The following is a 24,656-nucleotide window of genomic DNA, read 5'->3' on the forward strand; positions in this document are numbered from 1 at the left end:
TCTACCAAATTAGATAATTTGCATCAATTGTAAGAAATATATAGATTTGTGTATACGAGGGTTGTAAAAAAAATTGTACTTACCGTTTTATATCGCCTTTTTTTAACAATTCTTCTTCTACTTTTGCACATTTCGATATAAAATGAAATAAAACACACGTTTGTTTAACATAAAATTAATTTTATTAATGATATCAAGAAGAAAAAACAAAAACAATATTAATTAATGTCTAATTTACGATTTTTTAGAAGAAAAACATTATAAAGTTGAATGTGATGTACTGGGCGTTCTATATTTGATTAACTGGGTTATTTTCGATAAGAATCATTTAAAAAAAATCTAGTTTTAGTTTTGAAAAATGTAAAGTTACTTCGTGTAACAAAAAATCAATTAAAACTTAATAAAATTCGGTTAATTTTTTTTACCAATCGACTTTGGTAGTACAAACCAAATAAATTATTTCTTAAAAAATAAATATATAAATTGTTGCACGGAAAAATTTTTCGAAATTAAAATATAGAATTAAAACAAAAAAAAAATCTCGAATCACAGTTGAGGGACAAAATGGTTCGAAGAAGATTTGAATTAAAAAAAAATGACACAAGAAAAATTTGAGTAAAAAATTCCAAAATCAATATTATTTTCATTAGTTGCATATTTGTTATGAAAACTGTGATGAAGAAAACTTAATTGGACAATTTATTGAAAAATTTCACTTTACTTTTGGTGGAATAATTTAAGGATATAAGATTTTATCTAATATTAAAATAATTTTTACGTTTACCCTCGTAATTATTTGAAATTTTGAGGTTTAAGAGAAATGAATTGATATAAAATCGTAATTTTCCAACAAATTTCATCAACTTAACAATATGTAATATATATTTACGAGGGAATTAGATATTATTTAAATTAAATTGTCTTTACAACACTGCGAAAAGAAATCAACGTGTATATACGAGGGCATTATGAAAATGACAAGAAATTATAAAGAAAATATGGATACAAGGGGACTTGGATAATATTTCGATTCAAACCGGAAAAGTTTCAACTTCGGGAAATTTAAAATGTATATACGAGGGGATTATACGAATGATTTTTTGCAATTTTTGAAAAAATTTTCAAAATTGTTCAATTAATTTCTATACTTCAACGTAATTTCCAAATATCACACAACCAAATAAAATACATTTTAATAATAAATAAATGAAATTTGTTGTCCCCCTTTGGCAAAAATGAAATAATCAAAAATTCTCTTCAATTTTCATGTTAATTTGAAAAAAAAAGTTTCAAAAAAAAAATTTCATTTCCACATTTTAAGTACGAAAGCCTATTTAGTCAAATTTTCCGACCAAACCCCGTAATGTTATTTTGAAAACGCCGAAATTGGAATTAAGTAAAAGAAAAAGATTTCAACAAAGAAAAAATCGAAAAAAAAAATAAAACATGGCGTAACTACGAAAGTGTTTTTTTTAAAGAAAATTCCTTCGAAATATCAAAATATTTTTCAATTCCATATAGTCGTATGTACAATTATCAAAAATATTTCGAAGGAATTTTTCAATTAGAGCAGTCAAACAGTTCCACTGTCATCTGTCGTAACCCCATTGCAAATTATAACCTCACTTCCCAACCGATGTTGTTCGATCGCCCTCCAAATACGAAGAACCGTCGAACCTTTTAGACCCACTTTTTCCAAATCTTCTCGATTTATGTGATAAAGCACCTGGCAACAAAAACGCAATTTTTCACAACCGAATTTATTTCGATAATAAAATTACCTCTTCGAGGGTGTATCCTTCGGATAGGAAAATTTTCTTGGCGGATTCGTGTATACCCAAACCTTCCAACCAATTGGCGAGTCTTTGATCTTCTTCGACGATTTCTTTGAGATCGTTATTGACATGGTCGCGAGCGTGGAAACAACACCGATAACAACACAGTTGTCGAAGCGTCAATTCTTGACGATGGGTTTCTATTAGTTGTTTCAACTATAATAGGAACAATTTTTTTTATATTGGGCATTAAATGGAAAATATATCGATTGGAAAACTATTCAAACTAGGTTAGGTTCAATCTTGACAGTTTGGACGCTATTTTACACTGTCAAAAGTAGATGCAAGAGTCAAAATGGAGAATATATAAGTTATTAAGAAACAAAGTTGTTCGTACCAAGTTAGGACAGTTTGGACGCCATTTTAAACTGTCAAAAGCGAATGTTATAAGTAAAATGATAATTATATCGATTAGAGAACAGTTGGGCGCCATTTTTTACTGCCAAAAGTAAATATTAAAGTCAAAATGGAAAAGATATGGTTTAAAAGCATTTAGTGAGGATTTTTTTCAAATATTTTGATTCTATTGATCGATTTGAGATTTTAAGATCAATTTCCAAAGCTTGGGCGCCATTTTATAATGTGGAAAGGGAATATTATGAGTCAAATAATCATTACTACGATCACAGAACAGTTGGACGCCATTTCATTCTGTCAAATGGAAAATATTTGGATTAGAAGGCAGTGCAAACAGTTTGGACGCCATTTTTTCACTGTCAAAAGTAAATGCTAGAGTCAAATGGAAAATTTATGATTTTTTTCGGGTAATTTGATTCTTTTCATGAAATTGAAACTAAAAAATCAACTGTTACGGTTTAGGCGCCATTTTATACTGTTTAATAAGAGATATATCGTTAATACAGCAATTGGTTATGATAATTTTTTTGAGGAATTTAATCCTTTTAGTAAATGTGAGACTACCAGATCAAATATTGAAAATTGGGCGCCATTTTGTGTTGTCAAAAGTAAATTTTCAATTAAAATGGAGATTGCATCGATTATAGAGCAGTTAATTATGACTTTTTTTGTAAATAATTCGAATCGTTTGAAGAATTTGATACTTTAGGATTAAAAGCTAAAGTTTGGGCGCCATTTTGTGTAGTCAAAAGTAAATTATAAAGTGAAATTAAATTTTATACAAGGTCGATCAGTTATTTCAAACAATTTGGTGGCTATTTCATAGAAAAAATCAAAATTGAAAAGTATAGGGACAAAAATCGAAACATGAAATATAATACTTACTAGTCCTTGATATTGCCGTTGACATTCGAGAAGATCCTGCCAAAGTCGAGCGTTTTCGTTCCTCAATTGCAAATTCGAATCTCTAACATCGAATCCTTCGCTCGTTTTACTACTTTTACTAGAATTCACCGTACTAGGCGAACTATGATTGGCTATGTGCTCGCTCAATTCCGGCGTTAGAACCGTAATGGCGGCTTGTATACAAGAACGTACCAAATTATCAAGAGCGAACATCCAATGCGGTTTGATCGGATGAAGTCGTAGTACTTCGTTAACTGATTCCTATAGATACGAAAAAATTGTTATTTCAATAATATTTTCGTTACAAAAACGAGGTTATGTTCACCTGATATAAATAAATGGCGAATTGCAATTGATTTATGGCGGCAGAATCGAAATCTAATTCTTCTTTCAATTGCCTAACGGTACTTTCGACTACTGTCATCGATTGTTCTGTGATGTAAGCTTTGAGACCGTCCATTAAACGTAAGAGATGTTTTTGAGTGAGAACCGTCTCCCCCAAATATTTTTCTCGCACTTTTTGCATCCACACTTCGCATATTTTCACACCGTCGTTGGCAAGAACCTTCAAAGTGTACCGACAATCAAAAACATCCAAAAAATTTTTTCAGAATTTAAAAATACACTCGTGTGCGAAAAAATCGACTCTGTCGCTGTAACCGATTGTCACTCAATGTCTATTGACGTTGATTCACGACAATTTATATCATTTCACGATAATTGGCGTCTACTTTTGTCAGATTTTGTCGACTAACAATTAATTGGAGCCGATTGAAGTCGAATCCCGGCAATTTATGGCATTTCACGTAAATTGGCGTTTACTTTTGTCAGATCTTGTCGATTAACCCGTCCCGTTCATTGAAACCGATTGTCACTTGATGTTGATCGATGTCTATTGACGTTTCATTTCAAGTAATTTCACGAAAATTGGCGTCTACTTTTGTCAGATCTTATCGATTAACGATTCATTGGAACCAATTGAGGTCTTTGCTGTTATTTTTAACCCTTTTTCATTTGCGTTTGATATTTTTTCTTTAGCAAAAAAAGTAAAAACTAATAGCTTTGAGATGCTGAAATCAGAAAACGAATGGTAGCTACAGATTTTTGATCGCGAGCTTGAGACTTGAGTCGATTTTTTTGCCCACGAGTTTAGTAAAAAATCGATTTTTTTGTTTTGTCAAGTACCTTGGCAAGAGTTGTACGACGTTGGGAGTCTTTTTTTAATAAATAGAACCCATCGGTTTCGATACCGGTATCCACTTCAGGTGATAATAAAGTACCAGATGAGTTTCTACGTTCCGTATTGGGGCTTTCGCTTTCGCAATCCAATGATGGTGTCGACGCCAAACTAACAATAAAAATGCCAAATTACATGACATTTCATTAACCGTGGAAAGTTAATTTCGATATTATTAAATCATACAAGACGGTAATGGTGGAATTTAGGTAACCATTAAAATAGGAAATAACAAGAGGTTAGTTCATATACGTATCTAGAAGAAAGGAGCTGGAGAAAATGGATCGAACAACAATTAATTTAATGGAGAACAAGCATAATCTGGATGCCAAGACATAAATTCCACCTGGACAGTAAAGAGGTCGACATTTTGGACAAAAAAAAAGATGAATGGGTTAGAATTCATAACAGACCTATACCTTATGGGCTACAACTAAAGAAATTAACTACCATATAAGCACCTGGAGAGGATGGATCTGGAGCAAGTAGCAATTGCAAGTTCTGCCAAGAAGAAGAAACAACCACATTTGTTTGATGCTTAGGGCTCAGGTTTTGTAGGCTAGGTAAGGAAAAGCTTGAAGCGTTACATAAAGAAGCAAGGATGAACTTTGACAATACACTTTACAATAAATATGTCAAAATTGCAGTAGTAGAAGACATATTATTTAGATAATTTAATCTGTTGAGCAATCCATAGAATAGTTGATTTTTCATTAAAAATATAGAGTAGAATTTGGAGGTTATGTATTTATTTTGGTTACCTAAATTTTTGCCCACATTTAAATAAGTTCAACATAGATAAAAATATTTACAACAATGTCATACGGAATAAATAATTACATGCATATCTCGAGACACAACAAATAAATAAAATAACTTTCAACAAGTATAAAGTTCGATGTAAAATGAAAATATTTTGTAATTATGTTTTATCAAATAAAAAATACAGGGTATTTTAGAAGTTATCACAAATTTATTCGACAATAACCTTTTTTTTTAATAAAAAAAAAACGAAAAGTATGAAAAAATTTTTCAAAATGTTCAAAATTGACGTATCTAAAAAATATATTCCTTATTTTTTTGAATATATTTGGTTTTATTAACTTTAAAATACCCTAAACGAAATGGTACACTTGAACTACTGTACCGGAAACATGTTTATAGTAAAGCAATTAGTTTAGTAATTAGATGGTTAATTTACCTGTTGAAAGTAAGGGCAGTGGGCATTTGTATAGGTGGTAGTAAGGATGCTCGACCCTGTACGGAGCTGTAAGTTAATGATTGATTTACAACACACCCAGTATATGGTAAAAAAAGTTTTGATTCAAAAATGATTTTTTAGTACGTTAATTTATTTTTTCGAGATAAATGAAGTATGAAATAATGTCGTTAAATTTGATTTTTTTGAAAATGTATATGTTTAGATTAAATTTTTTTAAAATGATATGAAAATTATTACATTTCGCTTGTAGAGCATAAATTACATAATTTTCATAAGAATTAATGTAATTTGAAACTAATTCTATGATAATAGTATACATAATTTAACTTAAATGTGTCAGTTTCAGTTTTGGAAGGTTTTTTTACAATTTTTGTATATATTCCTGTTTGTAGTGAAAAAAGTAAAAACAAAGATTCTAGAGCAATAAAATAACTTATAATAGTAATCATTAATTATAGTAATAGAGGCCAGATATAAAGTTAAGTTAGAAATAATTTGTTACATTTCCCAACGTCTTTTATTATTAATCTGACTTATTAGAACAAGTTGAAGCAAACAAAACAGCAGTTCTTTTATTGTTTAAACAAGTGCATGATTTGTTTTTAATATAACACATTTTCGTACCTGATAATCCAAATATATACATTAATAAATTAATGTGTATTATTAACCACTTATAAAATTTCTCCAACATATTTCACAACTTTCGCCTTTCGTTACCACTTTAATTGAACAACCCACTTCGGGATAAAAAGGAGATATTTTAAACTTTTTGGAGGTTAAAATGTTTATGTATTTACGAAAAAAAACGGATATCAATTTTTAAAATTTGAAGAAATTAATCGATAAACATCATTAAGGATCATTATAGGAAATTAGTTTTTACCCCACTCAATTTGACAATTGACGTTATTTGAAAAAAGTCAATATAAATAGGTTTTCAACGAACTTATATCAAATTAACACTATAAAATTCACTTCAGGATAAATAAAGGCATTTTTAACTTTTTGGAGGTTAAAATTGTTAGAATTTACAACGGATATAATTTATTAAAATTTGAGGAAATTAATCGATAAACACCATAAACAATAACCACTATACAAAACAGCTGTTTTGTCTGTATTCCACTAAATATGACAACGGACAGATGACATTATTTGAAAATAGTAAATACAAACAGTTTTCTAAGGAATTTATCACATTGAGATGACATTTTTTACTTTTTGAAGGTTAACATTTTTCAGAAGTTAGAAAAAAAGTGATATAAATTGTTGAAATTTGAAGAAATTATTTGATGAACACATCAATTAAGAATTATTATATGAAACTTTTTAGTTTGTTTTCCACGAAAATTGACAACTGACAGATGACGTTTGAAAATAATCAATACAAATAGTTCTTTAAGAGCTCCGTGGATTTAGCAACCATAAGTTAAAAATATAGCAACAAAAAATACTAGTCTCAAGGGTTTTCAATGCTCTTTACGAATATCATTGTAAAAAATTTTCTCTCCCTTTTGTTCATGAAAAATTAAATAACATAGTAGTTGCTGGCAGCAGTGTGGAATCAATTTTTTTTAAACAAGGAGTGGAGTTTTTATTACTTTTCGTAGACCAATCGAATGCTCGTAATTTTCTCTTTCGATTGGTATTTTTCTTTTTCGAATAGCATTAATCGTAGCGCTAAGAATAAATAATCAATTTTTACGTGCTAATAGATGTATGACCGAACATAGGTTTGCGCGCATGCGCTTATTAAATACTCGTTTTGAGGTTGGCGGCGTTGCGCGCACTTCACAGCTGATATGAATGTAAACAAAAGCTTCTTCCAAAAAACAACGAAAAATTCTGTCGGAAACGAGATGATCGTATATTGTGAAATATTTACATAAATCTGTCTACGCTAGCAAACCACTATATTCACATAGTGAGTGACATGCAGTGAGAAATAATTAATGATGAAATAAGAATTCAAGGTACAATTCTTACATTAGTTGCATTTTTGACTAAGATTTCTTTATTATTGTAGACAGTTCAGCATTACATCTAACATGCCAAAGATACCAGTATATGAGATCATTTCAATCTCTTCGTTCTCTTTTTGTCCATTAACTGAGAATAAGTGTAATGAAAGTGATACATTTTTAGTAATACTTTAATGTGTTAAGTACATTCAGCAATCTTAATTTGTTCTTGATTATGGCTGCTAATATGAATTATAATAGAAGACAGGGAATAGCTTGGCAAAATGACTTATACTCAAGTTTGCTTCAAGCTATTATCAAAGAAAATGTTGCTGTAGATGAAAATATGCATCAAACTATTACTGATCAGCAGTTGCTTAACTTGAGTAAAGCTGTGCAAATGTTGTTTGCAGGTGATGGAGTGTTGTCGATACTGAAGATTGAACTACTTAGATTAAGCAAACAAGTCAAAATTAAAGTTGTAAATATTATTCGCCAGGAAGATTTTTTAAATTAAGTATAATATTGTGATTTTGAAACTTATGATACAAGCTAGTTATATCTTACATACAATAACAGACTAATATTTATTATTTTTTTAGGTGACATGTTACTTTTTTTACTCAAATTGTATAATCTTTGATGAAAATACTACAAAATACGCAAACCTATGTTCGGTCATACATCTATTAGCACGTAAAAATTGATTATTTATTCTTAGCGCCACGATTAATGCTATTCGAAAAAGAAAAATACCAATCGAAAGAGAAAATTACGAGCATTCGATTGGTCTACGAAAAGTAATAAAAACTCCACTCCTTGTTTAAAAAAAAAATTGATTCCACACTGCTGCCAGCAACTACTATGTTATTTAATTTTTCATGAACAAAAGGGAGAGAAAATTTTTTACAATGATATTCGTAAAGAGCATTGAAAACCCTTGAGACTAGTATTTTTTGTTGCTATATTTGTAACTTATGGTTGCTAAATCCACGGAGCCTTCTTTAAGAAACCCTTCTTATTAACCCTAAAAAATTGTATTTTATAATGAAAATAATTGTTTTTTTTTTCAAATTCGATAAAAAAGTGTTTTATATATTTATAATAATATTGCTTACCAAAAATCTTTTGTATAATTAATAGAAACTTTAATCTGAATCAAAACTTATATTAACCATCATACAAATCATTTATTTGGATTTTTATTGACTAAATCATGTTCTATTATGAAATTGTTGATTCTCAGATACTTATTGAAGCAACTCTATTCATCATTGTCTATGTTCTCTGTCCTGTGCGCGAGAAAAACAAACTAACAATACGTGACAGCTAGGAGGGTGAACGAGATGAACGAAGCAAGCAACGAAGAACGTCAGAAGTCATGGCCAGAGCACTTTTTAGACAAATGATAGTCTTTGAACATTTTCTTATATAGAAGTTAATAAATATAAAAACTATCCACGTTATTCATTATTTTAACAGAAATTGACTTCAATAATTAATGATTCTTTTATATACAGTAGACAAAAAAATCCAAATAGGATTGACACAATTTCACAAAAGACGATAACACCACTAGACGTTTAAAAAAAAACATAACAAAACGATTACCACTTATTTGTGTACTTGCAACACCAATCTTCAATGTTGAGAATATTTGGAATTATCATATTTTTTTTTACCGGTTTTTTTACGTACGAATTTTTTTAAATCTCGTAATCTAGTTTTTATTATATCAATACTTTAAATACGAAAAAGTCACTATTATGTCGAAATCGCGGAATCAAATGAAATACTGAAGTCTACAATTGAAAAACGATTCATTTTTTGTTTGGACAGTTCGAAAAAAAAATTTGGTAATGACTACGCGAACGACGAACCATACTATTAATAAAATTTGTTCAGAAAATGTGGTATGAATTATGATTACGTATTATTGTTAGTGATACAGGGTGGTTACATTTTTTTTTAAAGTTAAGAATATTTTCAAATAACTTTGTTTTGTATAACTTTGAAATTTATAGAAATATGGCGGATTAAAATCGATTGTCTCGCAATATTTGTTGTTATTCTTTATTTGAATTATTATTATTATTATTATTATTAATTGAATTTTTTGTAAAATTTAATCTAAGAAAACAATTATTTAATACTGGAGCATTATTTTCTAAGTTGGTTGTGACTACGAGACCGACAAATCAAACTATTAATAAAATGAAAATTGTGGTTAAAATGTATTATACTAGTATGAAGTATTGTTAGCTATACAGGGTTGTCCGTTATTTTGTGAAATCAAGAAAATTAATAAAAAAAACATATTTTTCATAGAAAAAAATTGAATTGGGTTATTAATAATTTCGAAAAAATAGTCGATTTATTTTGACATATAAAAAAAATTAATAAAAAATTACCCTTACCCCACTGAATGCCATATTTCTCCATCCGTTAATGCTGGTCTGGGTAAATTTGAGGATTAATTAACAAATGGATAACATCACAATAATAAATTGGAGATTTTACAAAAAAGACCCAAAAAAACAGTAAAATAGGAGAAAAACAAAAATAACAAGTAAAAAAGGAAAAATTACAAAAAAATAGGGAGAAAACGAAAAATAAGGTAAAAAATAAAGAGAAAACGAAAAGTAGGATGAAAAACGGGAGAATAATAAGAAAACTAGAGAGATGCAAAAATTAGGAAAAAAACAGAAAAAATATGAAAAAATAGAAGGGAAACAAAAATTAGGAACAAATAACAAAAAATAGGGAATAATAAAAAATATGGTAGAAAAAAGGAAAATACGAAAAAAACAAAAATAGACTGGAAAAAACAGAACAAATTGCAAAAAAAATAGGGAAGAGATGAAATATAGTGAAAAACAATAAGTATGGTAAAAAAAACGGGAAAAATATCAATAAAATCAAAAGAAACACAAGGGAATACCAAAAAATGGGCTGAAAAAGAAAAATATGAAAAAAAAAACAAGAAATAATGGAAAAACCACAATAAATAGAAGAAAATCAAAAAATAAGACAAAAAGAAGTAGAATAGGAAAAAACAAGCAAACTAGGGGAAAATTCATAAAGTGGGAAAAACAAAGATAAAAATTAAAATAAAATGAGAGAAAACAATAAAAAGGGGAAGAAATGATAGAGGTAAAATAATAAAAATGAGGAAAAAACAAAAAATAGGTAAAAAAATAAAAATGGAGAAAAACGTGGAAACCAAGAGAAAACTACGAAGAATAGGCAAAAATAAATGTGGTAAATAATCATAAAAAACAACAAAAAACACCAAAAAACAGAAAAATAAAAAAGAAAACTAAAAAATATGCCATGCACGTACTTAAACAAATACAGAAAAAAACTTACTCATTTTCAGGAGTTGTCGGCGTTTGATTGGGGGCGCTGCTGTGCCCGGTTTGCCGGGTGGTAATTTTTTCCGCAGGTACCGAAACGCTTCGATTAAATTCCGTATTCAAACGAACAGTCTTTTGTCTCCTCTCAGAACCTGCAAACAAAAATTTCCACACCACACAAATATAATAATGAAACAACAGAGTGAAAAAAAAAAATTACCTAAAAACGGATCTTCCAATAATTGCGCGGCGGTAGCTCTTTTATCCGGATCGGGTTCGAAACACCTCTTGATAAAAGATCTCGCCCTTTCCGACAACTCCTCAGGCACTTCCGGATGAGCTTTGTAGTAACCCACTTTGAATACCGCCGCTTGCGGCGAACCCAATTCGATAAAAGGCGGTTTTCCCGTCGCCATTTCCACCACCGTACAACCGAGGGACCAAATATCGGCGGGGGCGCCATAACCTCAATGTTTAAACGAAATAAATACGATTGTTTGGGAAAGAGATGGATTTTGTTACCTCTCTGTCCTTTGTCGATGACTTCCGGTGCCATGTATTGAAGTGTACCGGTGAATGTTTCGGTGCTAGGGCATAAGCCGGCTAATCTTTTCGATGTACCAAAATCGGAAATTTTCACCACGCCGCTGTAGGTATTAACTAAAACGTTATCACCTACAACAAGGTATAATTCGATTCAAAACGTCAGAAATAGAGATAAAGCTCGTAATAATTGAAAAAAAAAAATCAACTATACTTCCATATTTGCTACGTTTACACGTTAATTTAGCGTTTTCGATGTCGTAGAATCCATTTATCGAAGTTTCAGATGTGGTGAATTGGTACTTAGTACCGGTTTTTACCAATAAATCAATAGGTTCACTTCCGGTTTAGCATTCTCAACTGCATTTATCAATTTGAGTTTTTATGGAAGGGGGTGGGGTTTATTTTCAGAATATTAAGAGATTTGAAGTAAGAAAAGATATCCGGAACTTGGGACTATAAATGGATTCTTCGACCTAGAAAACGCCGAATTAGCGTGTTTCAACTATGATCACAAGCCGTGTAGATATGGTTTTTTCTGTTTGCAAATATTTCTAAAATAAATTTAAAAAAAGAGAGGTTCACTTCCCGAATTTTCTTTTCCATTATTCATTTTTATTTTTCTTGAATAAATAGTTTATATGAATTTAAATTGTATGAAAAAACATTAAAAAATGCGAAAATAAAAACAATTGTATAAAAATACGAAAATTTTCAAAATTGATTCAAATATATAAAAAAATTTGATAAAATATGAAAATTAATTCGATTGTATGAAAAAATGTCAAAAATTGATTCAAATTCAACACAAAATATGGAAAAAAGTGGAAAGACAATTCAATTATTTCAAATAAGAAAATTTAAATAAAAAAAAATATTAAAATTTGAAAAATTTAACGCAAAAAATGTTGAAAAACTTAGAAATATGAAAAAAATATTTCCAGTGATTAAACAAAAAAAAATAAAACAAATCAGTTCAATTGTATTTGAAAATTTAAAAATGTAGAGTTATAAAAAAATATTAAAAATTAATTAACAAAAAACAATAAAATGCAAAAATTTAGCAATTAATTCAATTATTTATAAAAAATGTGAGAAAATGAGAAAATTTTCAAAGTAAATAAACAAGAAAAAATTTAAGACAAAGTTTTTAAAAATTTTAACATCAATTGTTTACAAAAATGTTTCAAAATGTAAAATATATAAAAACAATATTAAAAGTAAATTAACAAAAGAATAAAACGCAAAATTAAAAAAAAAATAAAAATAAAATTAAACTCAAAATTTCGAAAAATCATCAATTATTTGAAACAAAAACTGTTGAAAATTTAAAGAAAAGAAAAAAAAATATTTAAAAATTAATTTGTTCGAAAAAAAAATATTTAATAATTCAAGTAAATACACAAAATTCAAATATCAATTTAATTTTATGAAAAAAAATGTTGCAAAACCCAAAAATTAATTCATATAAAGGTATAAACAAAAGTAGACAAAAAAAATTTGGAAAATATAAAAATTAATTCGAAAAAAAAGTTGAAAAATCGAAAAATGAAATCATAACAAGATATAAACAAAAGTAGACAAAAAAAATCTGAAAAACAACAATATATTTCAAAAAAATAGTTGAAAGATCCAAAAATTAATAGATAAAAAAAATGTTTACTAGCCTTTGATGTCCCTATGTACAATCTTCTGATCGTGTAAATATTTCAACCCCTCCAAAATCTGCTTAGTATAATACGCCATCGTGTGTTCGTTAGATTTAAGCGGACCCCATTTGGATCTCAGTAAAGCGCTTAAAGAGCCCCCGGGTACTTGTTCCATAAAAATCTTAAAATAATTATCTTCCGATAACGAACCCAAATATTGCACAATGTTTCTATGTCTCAATTGAGAATGGAGTCGAATTTCTTCGTGTAGGGGTTGCACCGCCCCGAGATTCTTCTCGGGTACTTCCTTAACGGCGATACGAACCTAAAAAATAACGTCAATTCAACCGCCATCCCGATGGGGGCGAGCGGTATATTTACTTGGGTATTGAGATCCCTAGCAGCGTAAACTATTCCGTACGTCCCTTTGCCTAAAATCACTTTTTTACCCATTTCGTCACGTTCGTATTCGTATTTGATATCGCGAGGGGGTTCGGATTCCACGAGACCCTCTTGGTGATTGGTAAGCTCGAGAATTAATTTATAAAAACACTCCCTATAAAGGAATTAAAATTGGTAACATCAATTTATAATGTTTTAATGTCCTTTACCTGCAGGTTTCTGATGGGAAAAAAATTTGAAAATCATCCGAATTGTGATGGACGTAGAGGAACAAACATCTTTCGTCCCTTTTATAAAAACTGACGCTCCTTATGTGATTGGCGGTGAATTCCCAATCGTGTATTTGTTTACATTCACCCCTCAAACTCCTATCGCACAAATTGGTCACCTAGAAACACCAAAAAATGGAGAAACACCAAAAAAAAAAACGCAAAATAAAAATGGAGAAACATCTTGGAAAATCCTCGGTATTTACCTGTAGAGTTTGAGGGTCTGCACCGAGATTGATACAAACGTAACTGGGCATTAATTCTTTACTTGGTTCCAATATCAAAGCAGGGAACCTAAATACTTCTTCTTGTTCTTCTTTGGTGGCTTCCAGGAAAAATTCCATCCAGAAATGGAAGATTTGTTCTTCAGGACTAACGATTTCTTCGGTTTTTTTACGAAATTTATCAATTAACTGGAAAATTGATTAATTAAAGGTAGTATCGAGGAGGTTTTATGGTATACTGACCTGTATGTTACCCACGGTCGATTTCAGGTACCAATTTGGTGGTTTCAATTTGAACATACAGGCAGCAGCTTGGGTGGCGTTACTGTAATGTTGAAAAAGTACGGAAATTTCGAAAAACGTCGCCACGTCCCAGTAGTCTATAAGGGACGCCAAACTGCCCTTTTTACCTATTAGATTATTCAGTACCATACCGATGTGTTGTAATTCGTCGGATTTACCAATTTCCGCACCTTTTATTACCAACAACGTTGCCAAATTGATACCTTAAACAGACAAGATTATTAATATTTTTTCTTATTTTACAGGTACAATGTCGATTTTTTTTATACCTGCATATTCGTTAGGTTGAACCTCGAAACCTTTTCGGTACCAATAGATGGCGGCGTCCAAGCTTTTGATGTCTTTATGATCAGATTCCGTGAACATGTCTTTATATATCCTCCCGCAGAGGCATAACATGTCAGGGAAATGGTTTTCTTTCTGAAATGACGTATTTTTGGAAATAGACAGGATGAAAAAATATGCATAACCGAGACTTGTGGTCTAAATAAAACCCCAAACCCCCCCAGTCCCGTCGAAACTACCCTTGAAGAGTCCAAGGGTAGTTTTGATTCTCTTAAGAGAAAAGAAATTGGTTTAGGCCAATTATTCTGTAATTTGGCACAAGGATAGTTCAAAACGAGCTGATTAAGGGTCATATTTGTATCAATCTGGTATCTAGTAGTCTTTGGTCAAATTGAAAACTGTCTTGGGGTTTTGTGCAAATTTAGTTTGCTTCAAACCATCATTGTACCAAGTCTCAGAAAAATTGGCCAAAACCACGCCTCATATGGTACCCAGGCGTAGTTTTGACGGAATTGGGGTGGGTTGAGACTCAATCAGCTTGCTTTAAACTATCATTATGCCAAGTTTCATAAAAATTTTCATGAAGATTAAGCGAGGTCTTTGAATTTAGTTTGAATTAAATTTTTTTCTCTCGAATTCTCAAAGTTTCATCCCTTATAATTATAAATTATAAAGTTGACATATTTTTTTGATGTTATTATAAATACTACTCTCCCGATTTTTACCTATTAGAGTATTTCCAATCCATAGGCGTAGATAATACAATTATTTTAATTGAAGTGTGTCACAAAAAAATTTACTTCAACTTTCACTCTGTATATTTCGTATAAATATGGAATTAAATCATCGAAATATGACGAGTTATCTAGATAAAACTTTCTTTTTTTTTAGTTTAAATCAATGTAATGTTTTATCAAATATACACATTTCCAATCAAAACAACACAATAATGTTAAAATAGTGAAATTTTTGCCACGATTTTATTATTACCCTGTAAATAAAACTCGAAAATAAATAAAAAAACTTGACTCACGCTTTTTAGAGATTCTTCACAAACTGCCAAAGCATTTTTTCTATCACCGTCTTTTTTCCTTCTATTCAACGCGAACGCGTACAGGAACATTATATAAGAATTCAGGTACTTTCTGGCTGTAGGAACTTTTTTTAGGTCTTCGACTAAATGTATCATCGCGTCGTATTCTTGGATGTCCCGGAAACAGAACAACATGTTCAGGATGACTTCTCCTGAAAGAACGTTGGGATCATCGAGACGCTTACGCATCAGGAGCAAAGCCTCGTTGAGCTCTTCGCCGTTTTTCTGTTCTTTTAATTTTTTGAGATCGCTGAGGAATTTCTCTTTCATGTGCGCTCTACAATTTCATCAGATATTTATTTACACTGTTTTGTAATTATCCTTTAACTTACTTTGTTTGTATTTCTACGTCTTGTAATAATTTTTTTAATTTCTGATGCAGAAAATCTGTCGGTTCGTCTACTCGACCACTGGGGCAAGTAGTGAGGCATGAACTTTCACATAATTTATAAGATATAAAAGCGTAACTACTACACGATAACTAGAATCCAAAAAATAAAATTTAATACAATAAAAATATAATAGGTTATATACCATATATATACCATGTTCCCCTCGTTTTTTATGCTCTAAAAAACTATAAAATCATTAAATTTTAATTATTTTTCTTAATATTTGCTTTTTACGGTGGATTTATGAAAAAAAAAACATGAAAAATATTTCATTTTCATAGGTTTCTTTTTGTTAATTTATACAAAAAACAAGCTTTTTATAAAATCATCTTTCATTTAGACAAAATATATTTGAATGTATCAACTAAAATACCTTAAACTAAAAGGTACATTTGAACTACTATACTCAAAATATGATTATCGTATAATTTAGTTTAATAGTTTTATTTCTTAAGATACTAAGAAAAATTTACGTTGTTTTCCAAAAATATAAAGTTTGGAAACGTAGATACATTGAGCTCTACACAGAGGATCAGGAAATGGAGATATAATAACAACAATGACATGTAGCATGAATTGACAACAACATGCCCATAAAAAAGAAATCAAGTCAAAACCAACAGACAATAGAGGTGGAGGGAAACCAAGGCTACAATGGAGAAACTGGGTCCCTAAAGATGCTACAAAGATTGGTGCAGCAAACTGGATGGTGTTTGCAAGAGACCGGAAAGGATGGCATTAGTGCAAGAGAAAGTCGACTCCCCCCTGTAAATCTGTAGCACTAGTGATGATGAATTATTTTCATAAATCTGACGAATAAACGAATACTTGAAACAATTAATTAAAATCATGGTCGGTTTCTAAAACATAGAAACAAAGGATACCCAGAAGTTATTTGAAATAATTAAAATTCAATTATCTGTGAAAGCTTTTTCCTATTTCCAAGATATATTCGGATTTATTTACTTAAAAATGCCTCATTGAAAAGGTACATTTGAACTACTGTAACCAAAACATGATTATCATATAAGCAGATAATTTAGTAATTGTAGTATTTAGAAAAAAAAATCATTGAAGTCAGATGATTTTTCGATTTTCTAAAGCTAAACAATGAAGGGACCACAATAGTACGAAATAAATTATTTAAAACATTTTAAATTGCAATATCTGCATAATATCAAAATGTATTTGGATCTATTTAATTCAAACTGTCTCGACAGAAAAGATACATTTAAATTACTCAATAATTAGATAATAAAATAGTAATTCATTCTATTCCTGTAGATTTTAGAAAAAAATCATTAAAATTTGATGTTTCTTTGGTTTTCTAAACCCAAACAATGAGGATACCGCAATAACATAAAATTATCAGATAATTGTTCAAAATTCAATTATTGCAAATGCTTCAATGAAAAGGAACATTTGAACTACTGTATCTGAAATATGATTATAGTATAAGCAGTTAGTTTATTAATAAATTCTACTCTTGTAGTTTTTGAAAAAATATGAAATTACCCAAAAAAATGTAAAAAATCTTTAAAATGCATATATCAACAAAAACTCTTTGCTACTTTTACATATATTTGAATTTACTTACCTCAAAACGTTTCAAACGGAAAGATATATTTGAACTACTATACCCGAAACATAATTATACAGCATAAAACAATACAAATTATAAATCTAAGATGTTTTTAAACATATTCAAGCTGATTTTCAAAAAATATATACATACCTTCAGCTTTAGAGTAACTTCTGGATCTGTATCATTATAAACTAAAATATTTTGTTTCATATTAAAACTCTCTCTAACGCCAAGATGATAAAATAATGTACTTTGTTGTGCCGGAAAAGAGAGATCTATTATTATAACATCTGCATTATAAAAGCTGCTAACTACATTCGCTTCCCCAAAATCCAGTTTCTCAAACTACAATTATCAGTAGGTATAGAATTTAATGTATGACATATTTATAAGTATTATTACCTGTACGTGACTCAGGTTAGCTCCTACTTGGAGACAAGCTTGTTTAATCTCCTCTAGTGCCTTTTTTCTCTGCATAAGATTTTCCGTTTGGCAAATGTCTATAACACAAACAACGTCCATTTGATTCTTGGTCATTGTACCACCAGTATGTACTGTGGTACCCGATAAGTCGGAATGAGATCCAACACTGTCTGTTGTGCTACGACATTCTGCAAAAAATTATGTTTATATTAACATCCAGATTGTATGACATAATATTGTGTTATTTCAGTGACTCATATTTCCATACCTGCTTCAGTTTCCAAGACGGTCGAGATTGGTTGAATAGGCATGTTTGTTTAGTTTTGCAGAATTAAAGTGCAGACTATCAGTATTTGAATATAAACAGTTATATCTGTAACGCCATATGCACAGATTTAATGAGATAAGTATTGCTATTGTCCACTTGGCTTATTTCAATAGCTTCCTCTTGAATGTAAATTGTATAAATGGGCCTCCTTTATGAAATTTAATTTCATTTTATTAAGTTTCAATTGGAGTTATAAATAATAATAAACTTGCATAATTGGACCGAACAAAATAAATCTTGTTGACATTTGTTATGACATTTTTTAAATGTCGAGATACTTATGTCAAAAAATTCTTCTTTTTAAAATATTTTAGTCTTTCTTGAATAAAGTATACAGTGTCTTTGAATTAACATTCAAATAATTTGAAAAACATTTTGGTAACGCTATTTAGCAAAATACTCTCACTATTCTATCGATATTTTGTTAAAAAATTCTCAATTGTTAAAATTTATCAGAAAAAATCAAGAAATACAAACTAATTTAAATTCTGATAAAACATGTTCTCTGACCTTGGAAAATAATAATCAAAACGCGCTAAATTTAAATTAGTTTATCTTATATGAATAATAATATAATACTTTGAGAACATGATTTCAATATAATTACTATCATAAAAATTATTACACAAGTGTGAAAATATTATTATTCAGCTTAACGATGTCTCATATGACTTAATATAAACATATGTTATAACAATGGAATCAAGTAAAATTTGCAGGGGCAATGATTTTTCATTAACTATAGCTAAACCAAAGTTTTTTATTTTCCTTTTAATTGTTGCATATATAATTTTGAAAAAATATGCTAAATGTTCTTGATTTTATATTTATTCTGAATTAAAATTAGTTTGTTTTATAATTTTTTAAAGACAGTTAAAAATTTGACGTTTCGACTTATTTCAGTCTTTATCAAAATAAGCATATCAAAAGCTCTAAGAAATAAGAAATTAAAAAATTGATAAGTCAATTTCAATTATGAATTATTTGTTTGCCTAACCTAACAATCATTTAGTTGACATATTGTATCACTTTAAAATGAGATGCCGCTTTATCAATGTTAAGGAATGTGTAACGGGAAAATTACCATGTTTTTAGTTATAAATTCAAGACCTTACGTTCTCTTATATATATTCATTTAAAAGAAGTGTTAAATAAAATATAAATATGTAAAATTGCATTCCACATTTCGTTCGATGACAAGAGTTAGTAACAGCAAAGTCGTTACTTTTTAATTTTTGATTGACCTTGACAATAAATATAAAATTGATCTTGTGCCACATCGAAGGTTATTTATCGATAAAACATGTACGATAGTTTTGACGACATATATACGTCATACATATTAAAACCAATATCAAAATTTAATATTTCTACTAACATCTAGTTCTTGGTTATATAAATGAGTATTGTTATTGATTAATCACACACAAAATAGATAATTACTTGACTTATTTTTATATTATAGGAGATATTAAAGATATAATTAAAATAGTAGGAAATAAATATAAAGGTATATCACGTATTTCCTGATTCATAAATTGGTTATGCAACACGTTCTTCTATAGTTTCAAAAGAATTAACTCTATCTTTTTTAATTTGTCTATGGTCATAAAGATAACCTTTGACATACAAGCATCAATGCTGGCATTTCTAATGTAAAATAAAACCACTGACACAGTCCACAGAGTCTGCAAGCTCAAAAATTTTGCATTTCGTGTCCTACATGACACATGCGCACGAGGTCCAATTGTCATATTTAACATGTATACTCTTTATCTGATTTATCGTAGAGTGGTTTGTAATTGGAGACTCACTGAAGACAAAATTCATCGTTTATTTTTATATCCATATTAATTTAATAGAGGGCCCTGTTGTTGAACTTGACCACAAAAAACTGATGCAAAGACGCACGTGCAAGCACTGTTCACGGCATCGTTGGCAAACGTATTGCGTGCCTTAGATCAACCACATTCTGCGTGTGCCACTTCCGCACCTTTAACAAGAGTTATGTTAATGTTTGGTGGTTTCATATTGTACAAAAATCAGAATCTTGGGTTTCTTTCTAATAGTTTTTATTTACGTCTTATGAATCTGTATTTGTTTACATGATAGGTTAAATTATTAGAAAAATTTCGTCAGTTAATCTTTTGTAATCAAGTTAATTTACGAGGTTTACTTTCATCGAATATCCAACATATGGTAATGAAATCGAAATTCTCGCTTATTAGTAGAGGTGTGTTGTTTACAATATGTCAACAACAATTTTCAAACGATTTTTACTGCCGGACATATATCCGGAGTGGGAGCGTGCACTTTTTCCATTCTTTCAAGGCCATTGAGTCATTTCGGACCTCGCCTGAAATAACGTGGTTGTCAGATTTTAAAAAAAAATTTCACGTAAAACAATAGGTTGTCGTAAAGTTATAAAGAATTAAGAATGTTGTATTCAAGAAAATTAGTTATATTTTTTTGAACAAAAGATTGTTTTAGCATCATTGTGAGACTTTTTAGGTTAGTCTGGGGTTTAATTGTTGAATATGAAAATCGTTTTCGGATTTTATACAATGTTTGTTAAAAGGAGACTTTTTAATTTAAAAATTAGTATACTACATTCAATTTAGAAAGGGGAAAGTAGTTAGTCCATTATTTATAGTAAGTAATTATGAAATCAAGTCACCCGAATCTTTATTTACTTTTCTCGTAATTCAAAGTGAATGTTTATATGATTTTTTTGTGGAAATTTTAGATAAAACATGAATATCATGTTACGAAAGTCTAAATATATCTTACGAGGATTAAATAAATTAGTAAAAAACCATGAAACTAATAGGATTTACTTATCACTTTGGCTAATTGTGGATTTGTTAAATTTCGTGATTGTAAAAAGGTTTTTCGACATTTTCTTTTTTTTATTGCGGTTGATCTTTATACTTCACGGTTTGGTAGTTTTTTAACCTCTGATTTAAATCGATTTAGTGTTTAAATAATCACCAAGATGATCTGTTAATTAACAATTCAATAAATAAATTCACTCTACCGGAAATCCAACAGTATAGATTCAATATAGTTATTAATACTAAAAACGAATCAAAGCTGTTACACAACATTGATTTCTTTTGTTAATAAGTCATTAAATGTTTTACGACATTGACTTATATGTTAATTATACCATCAAATTGTTTAACGACGTCTAGTATACAATAACTAATAATTTTAATCACTCAAAATAGTCATTTTAAGCAGATAAAAAAATAGAATTATGCTGTAGAAATACGCTCAATTTAAAAGTTTGATCTAATACGAGGTATCATCAAAAATTTCCTTCAAAGTAACGCATTTCAGTACACAACAAGCTTATGTCATATTGTCAAACTCATTTGATCAACTTTGGGGCTGTGGTACGAATAATTTAAAAATTTCGAAACAAGGTACTGAGGAAAATCGTGGATGTATCTTGTTACATTCGAAGCAGTAGCCTTGGAAATGCATGGAAAGTAATTAAGGTTATTTTTAAATTGCTGATTGAGTTTAATATCAGATAGTTCACGTATGTGGTTGTCCAAACTACTTAGGCTGCTGGATGAAAAAATGAACTGAACTTCCGAGCTTTTTTGTCGAAAAATCCTTGAACTGGAAGTTCTGTGATAGTCCAAGATGCTTCTAAATCCGGCCCTGAGCACGCTCTTCTGCATATAGTCCCAGAGAATTGTTTTATGAACATAAAAATGAAAAAATAGAAAGAAAAATTAATTAAATACTTTTCACTCATACAAATAATGGTTTATACGAAAAAATCTTTTCGTTTATACAAAGAAAACATTTTAGATAAAAAAAATAACGAAATCATGATAATTTCGTTGGTTATGTATCAATAAAAGGATAAACGATTTGAATATTTAAATAATTCTGATATGTGGAAACGTATATAAATTTTATCAAGAAATTTTTCAAAACAAGTAATTTATTATCTCACGTAATGATATGTTTGTTGTTCTAATAGGTTCATATATATCGTTTTTTTTTAAACATTTGACATTAAATGACAATTTAAATATTTATCTATGGCGATAAATCAATTGAAAGCAATATATACGAGGGTGGTTCGGCAAATACTGGACTCATTCAATAGAGCACAAGTTGTCGGATAAAATAATTATTTTATTTGTCTTTTCTGAGCTCTATAAATGTTCACGTATATCTGACTCATATTTTCGAACAATAAATAATTAGTAGGAGCTAAATCCGGAAAATAGAACAATTCGTGTGCGTTTATCTGTTGTATTAGAAATTTTTTCGAAACAAAGTGCGAGTTTTTTGCTAAAAGTATCATTAACTATCCCCAATATCGTTTGGAGATTCGATTCAGTATTTAAAACTCAAATTCTGCACCGTTTGATTGTATGTTATAATAAATCATCGAAAATTAATGCTTCTTTAAAAAATCGCCCAGGCTAAAATAATAGAAATATTGTGCTAAAATTTTGAAAAAATATTTTTAAAGGTTAATTGTATGTTGAAATAAATCAAGACGTTGATTGGTGGAACGGAATTGGAAATATGAGTTTTCAAACTTGTTCGAAAATTAATGGAAAACATATGCTTCTTTAAAAAATCGCCCAGGCGAAAATAATAGGAATATTCTGCAAAAATTTTGAGAAAATATTTTCAAAGGTTAATTGTATGTTGAAATAAATCAAGACGTTGATTGGTGTAACGGTATTGGAAATATGAGTTTTCAAACTTGTTCGAAAATTAATGGAAAACATATGCTTCTTTAAAAAATCGCCCAGGCCAAAATAATAGGAATATTCTGCAAAAATTTTGAGAAAATATTTTCAAAGGTTAATTGTATGTTGAAATAAATCAAGACGTTGATTGGTGTAACGGAATTGGAAATATGAGTTTTCAAACTTGTTCGAAAATTAATGGAAAACATATGCTTCTTTAAAAAATCGCCCAGGCGAAAATAATAGGAATATTCTGCAAAAATTTTGAGAAAATATTTTCAAAGGTTAATTGTATGTTGAAATAAATCAAGACGTTGATTGGTGTAACGGTATTGGAAATATGAGTTTTCAAACTTGTTCGAAAATTAATGGAAAACATATGCTTCTTTAAAAAATCGCCCAGGCCAAAATAATAGGAATATTCTGCAAAAATTTTGAGAAAATATTTTCAAAGGTTAATTGTATGTTGAAATAAATCAAGACGTTGATTGGTGTAACGGTATTGGAAATATGAGTTTTCAAACTTGTTCGAAAATTAATGGAAAACATATGCTTCTTTAAAAAATCGCCCAGGCCAAAATAATAGGAATATTCTGCAAAAATTTTGAGAAAATATTTTCAAAGGTTAATTGTATGTTGAAATAAATCAAGACGTTGATTGGTGTAACGGTATTGGAAATATGAGTTTTCAAACTTGTTCGAAAATTAATGGAAAACATATGCTTCTTTAAAAAATCGCCCAGGCCAAAATAATAGGAATATTCTGCAAAAATTTTGAGAAAATATTTTCAAAGGTTAATTGTATGTTGAAATAAATCAAGACGTTGATTGGTGTAACGGTATTGGAAATATGAGTTTTCAAACTTGTTCGAAAATTAATGGAAAACATATGCTTCTTTAAAAAATCGCCCAGGCCAAAATAATAGGAATATTCTGCAAAAATTTTGAGAAAATATTTTCAAAGGTTAATTGTATGTTGAAATAAATCAAGACGTTGATTGGTGTAACGGTATTGGAAATATGAGTTTTCAAACTTGTTCGAAAATTAATGGAAAACATATGCTTCTTTAAAAAATCGCCCAGGCCAAAATAATAGGAATATTCTGCAAAAATTTTGAGAAAATATTTTCAAAGGTTAATTGTATGTTGAAATAAATCAAGACGTTGATTGGTGTAACGGTATTGGAAATATGAGTTTTCAAACTTGTTCGAAAATTAATGGAAAACATATGCTTCTTTAAAAAATCGCCCAGGCCAAAATAATAGGAATATTCTGCAAAAATTTTGAGAAAATATTTTCAAAGGTTAATTGTATGTTGAAATAAATCAAGACGTTGATTGGTGTAACGGTATTGGAAATATGAGTTTTCAAACTTGTTCGAAAATTAATGGAAAACATATGCTTCTTTAAAAAATCGCCCAGGCCAAAATAATATGAATATTCTGCTAAAATTTTGGAAAAATATTTTCAAAGGTTAATTGTATGTTGAAATAAATCAAGACGTTGATTGATGTAACGACATTAGAGATATGAAGTTTCAAACTTAATCGAAAAT

At 29.3% G+C, this 24,656-nt stretch overlaps 1 protein-coding gene across 3 annotated transcripts; it reads right to left on the minus strand.

The window, feature by feature from the left end:
• Positions 1–159: 159 nt before the first annotated feature.
• LOC130450116 (mitogen-activated protein kinase kinase kinase 15) lies at positions 160–18,785 on the minus strand. 3 transcript variants are annotated; one of them, XM_056788323.1, is made up of 21 exons: positions 18,314–18,785; positions 18,025–18,233; positions 17,773–17,967; positions 15,978–16,126; positions 15,586–15,922; positions 14,537–14,687; positions 14,208–14,470; positions 13,947–14,153; positions 13,681–13,859; positions 13,451–13,625; positions 13,088–13,394; positions 11,400–11,552; positions 11,098–11,343; positions 10,891–11,029; positions 9,939–9,977; positions 5,537–5,602; positions 4,284–4,446; positions 3,424–3,663; positions 3,078–3,359; positions 1,782–1,991; positions 160–1,726 (listed from the first exon to the last, which is right to left on the minus strand). In XM_056788323.1, exons 1-21 carry the CDS (start codon positions 18,354–18,356, stop codon positions 1,574–1,576), a joined length of 3,906 nt encoding a protein of 1,301 aa, XP_056644301.1. In that variant the 5' UTR covers positions 18,357–18,785; the 3' UTR covers positions 160–1,573. The 3 variants fall into 3 exon arrangements, with proteins under 3 accessions (XP_056644301.1, XP_056644307.1, XP_056644315.1); XM_056788329.1 differs by lacking the exon at positions 9,939–9,977 and having other exon boundaries at positions 18,314–18,746; XM_056788337.1 differs by lacking the exons at positions 5,537–5,602; positions 9,939–9,977 and having other exon boundaries at positions 18,314–18,746.
• Positions 18,786–24,656: the final 5,871 nt, after the last annotated feature.

Source organism: Diorhabda sublineata, chromosome 1 (assembly GCF_026230105.1).
Source record: "Diorhabda sublineata isolate icDioSubl1.1 chromosome 1, icDioSubl1.1, whole genome shotgun sequence".
Taxonomy (NCBI): domain Eukaryota; kingdom Metazoa; phylum Arthropoda; class Insecta; order Coleoptera; family Chrysomelidae; genus Diorhabda; species Diorhabda sublineata.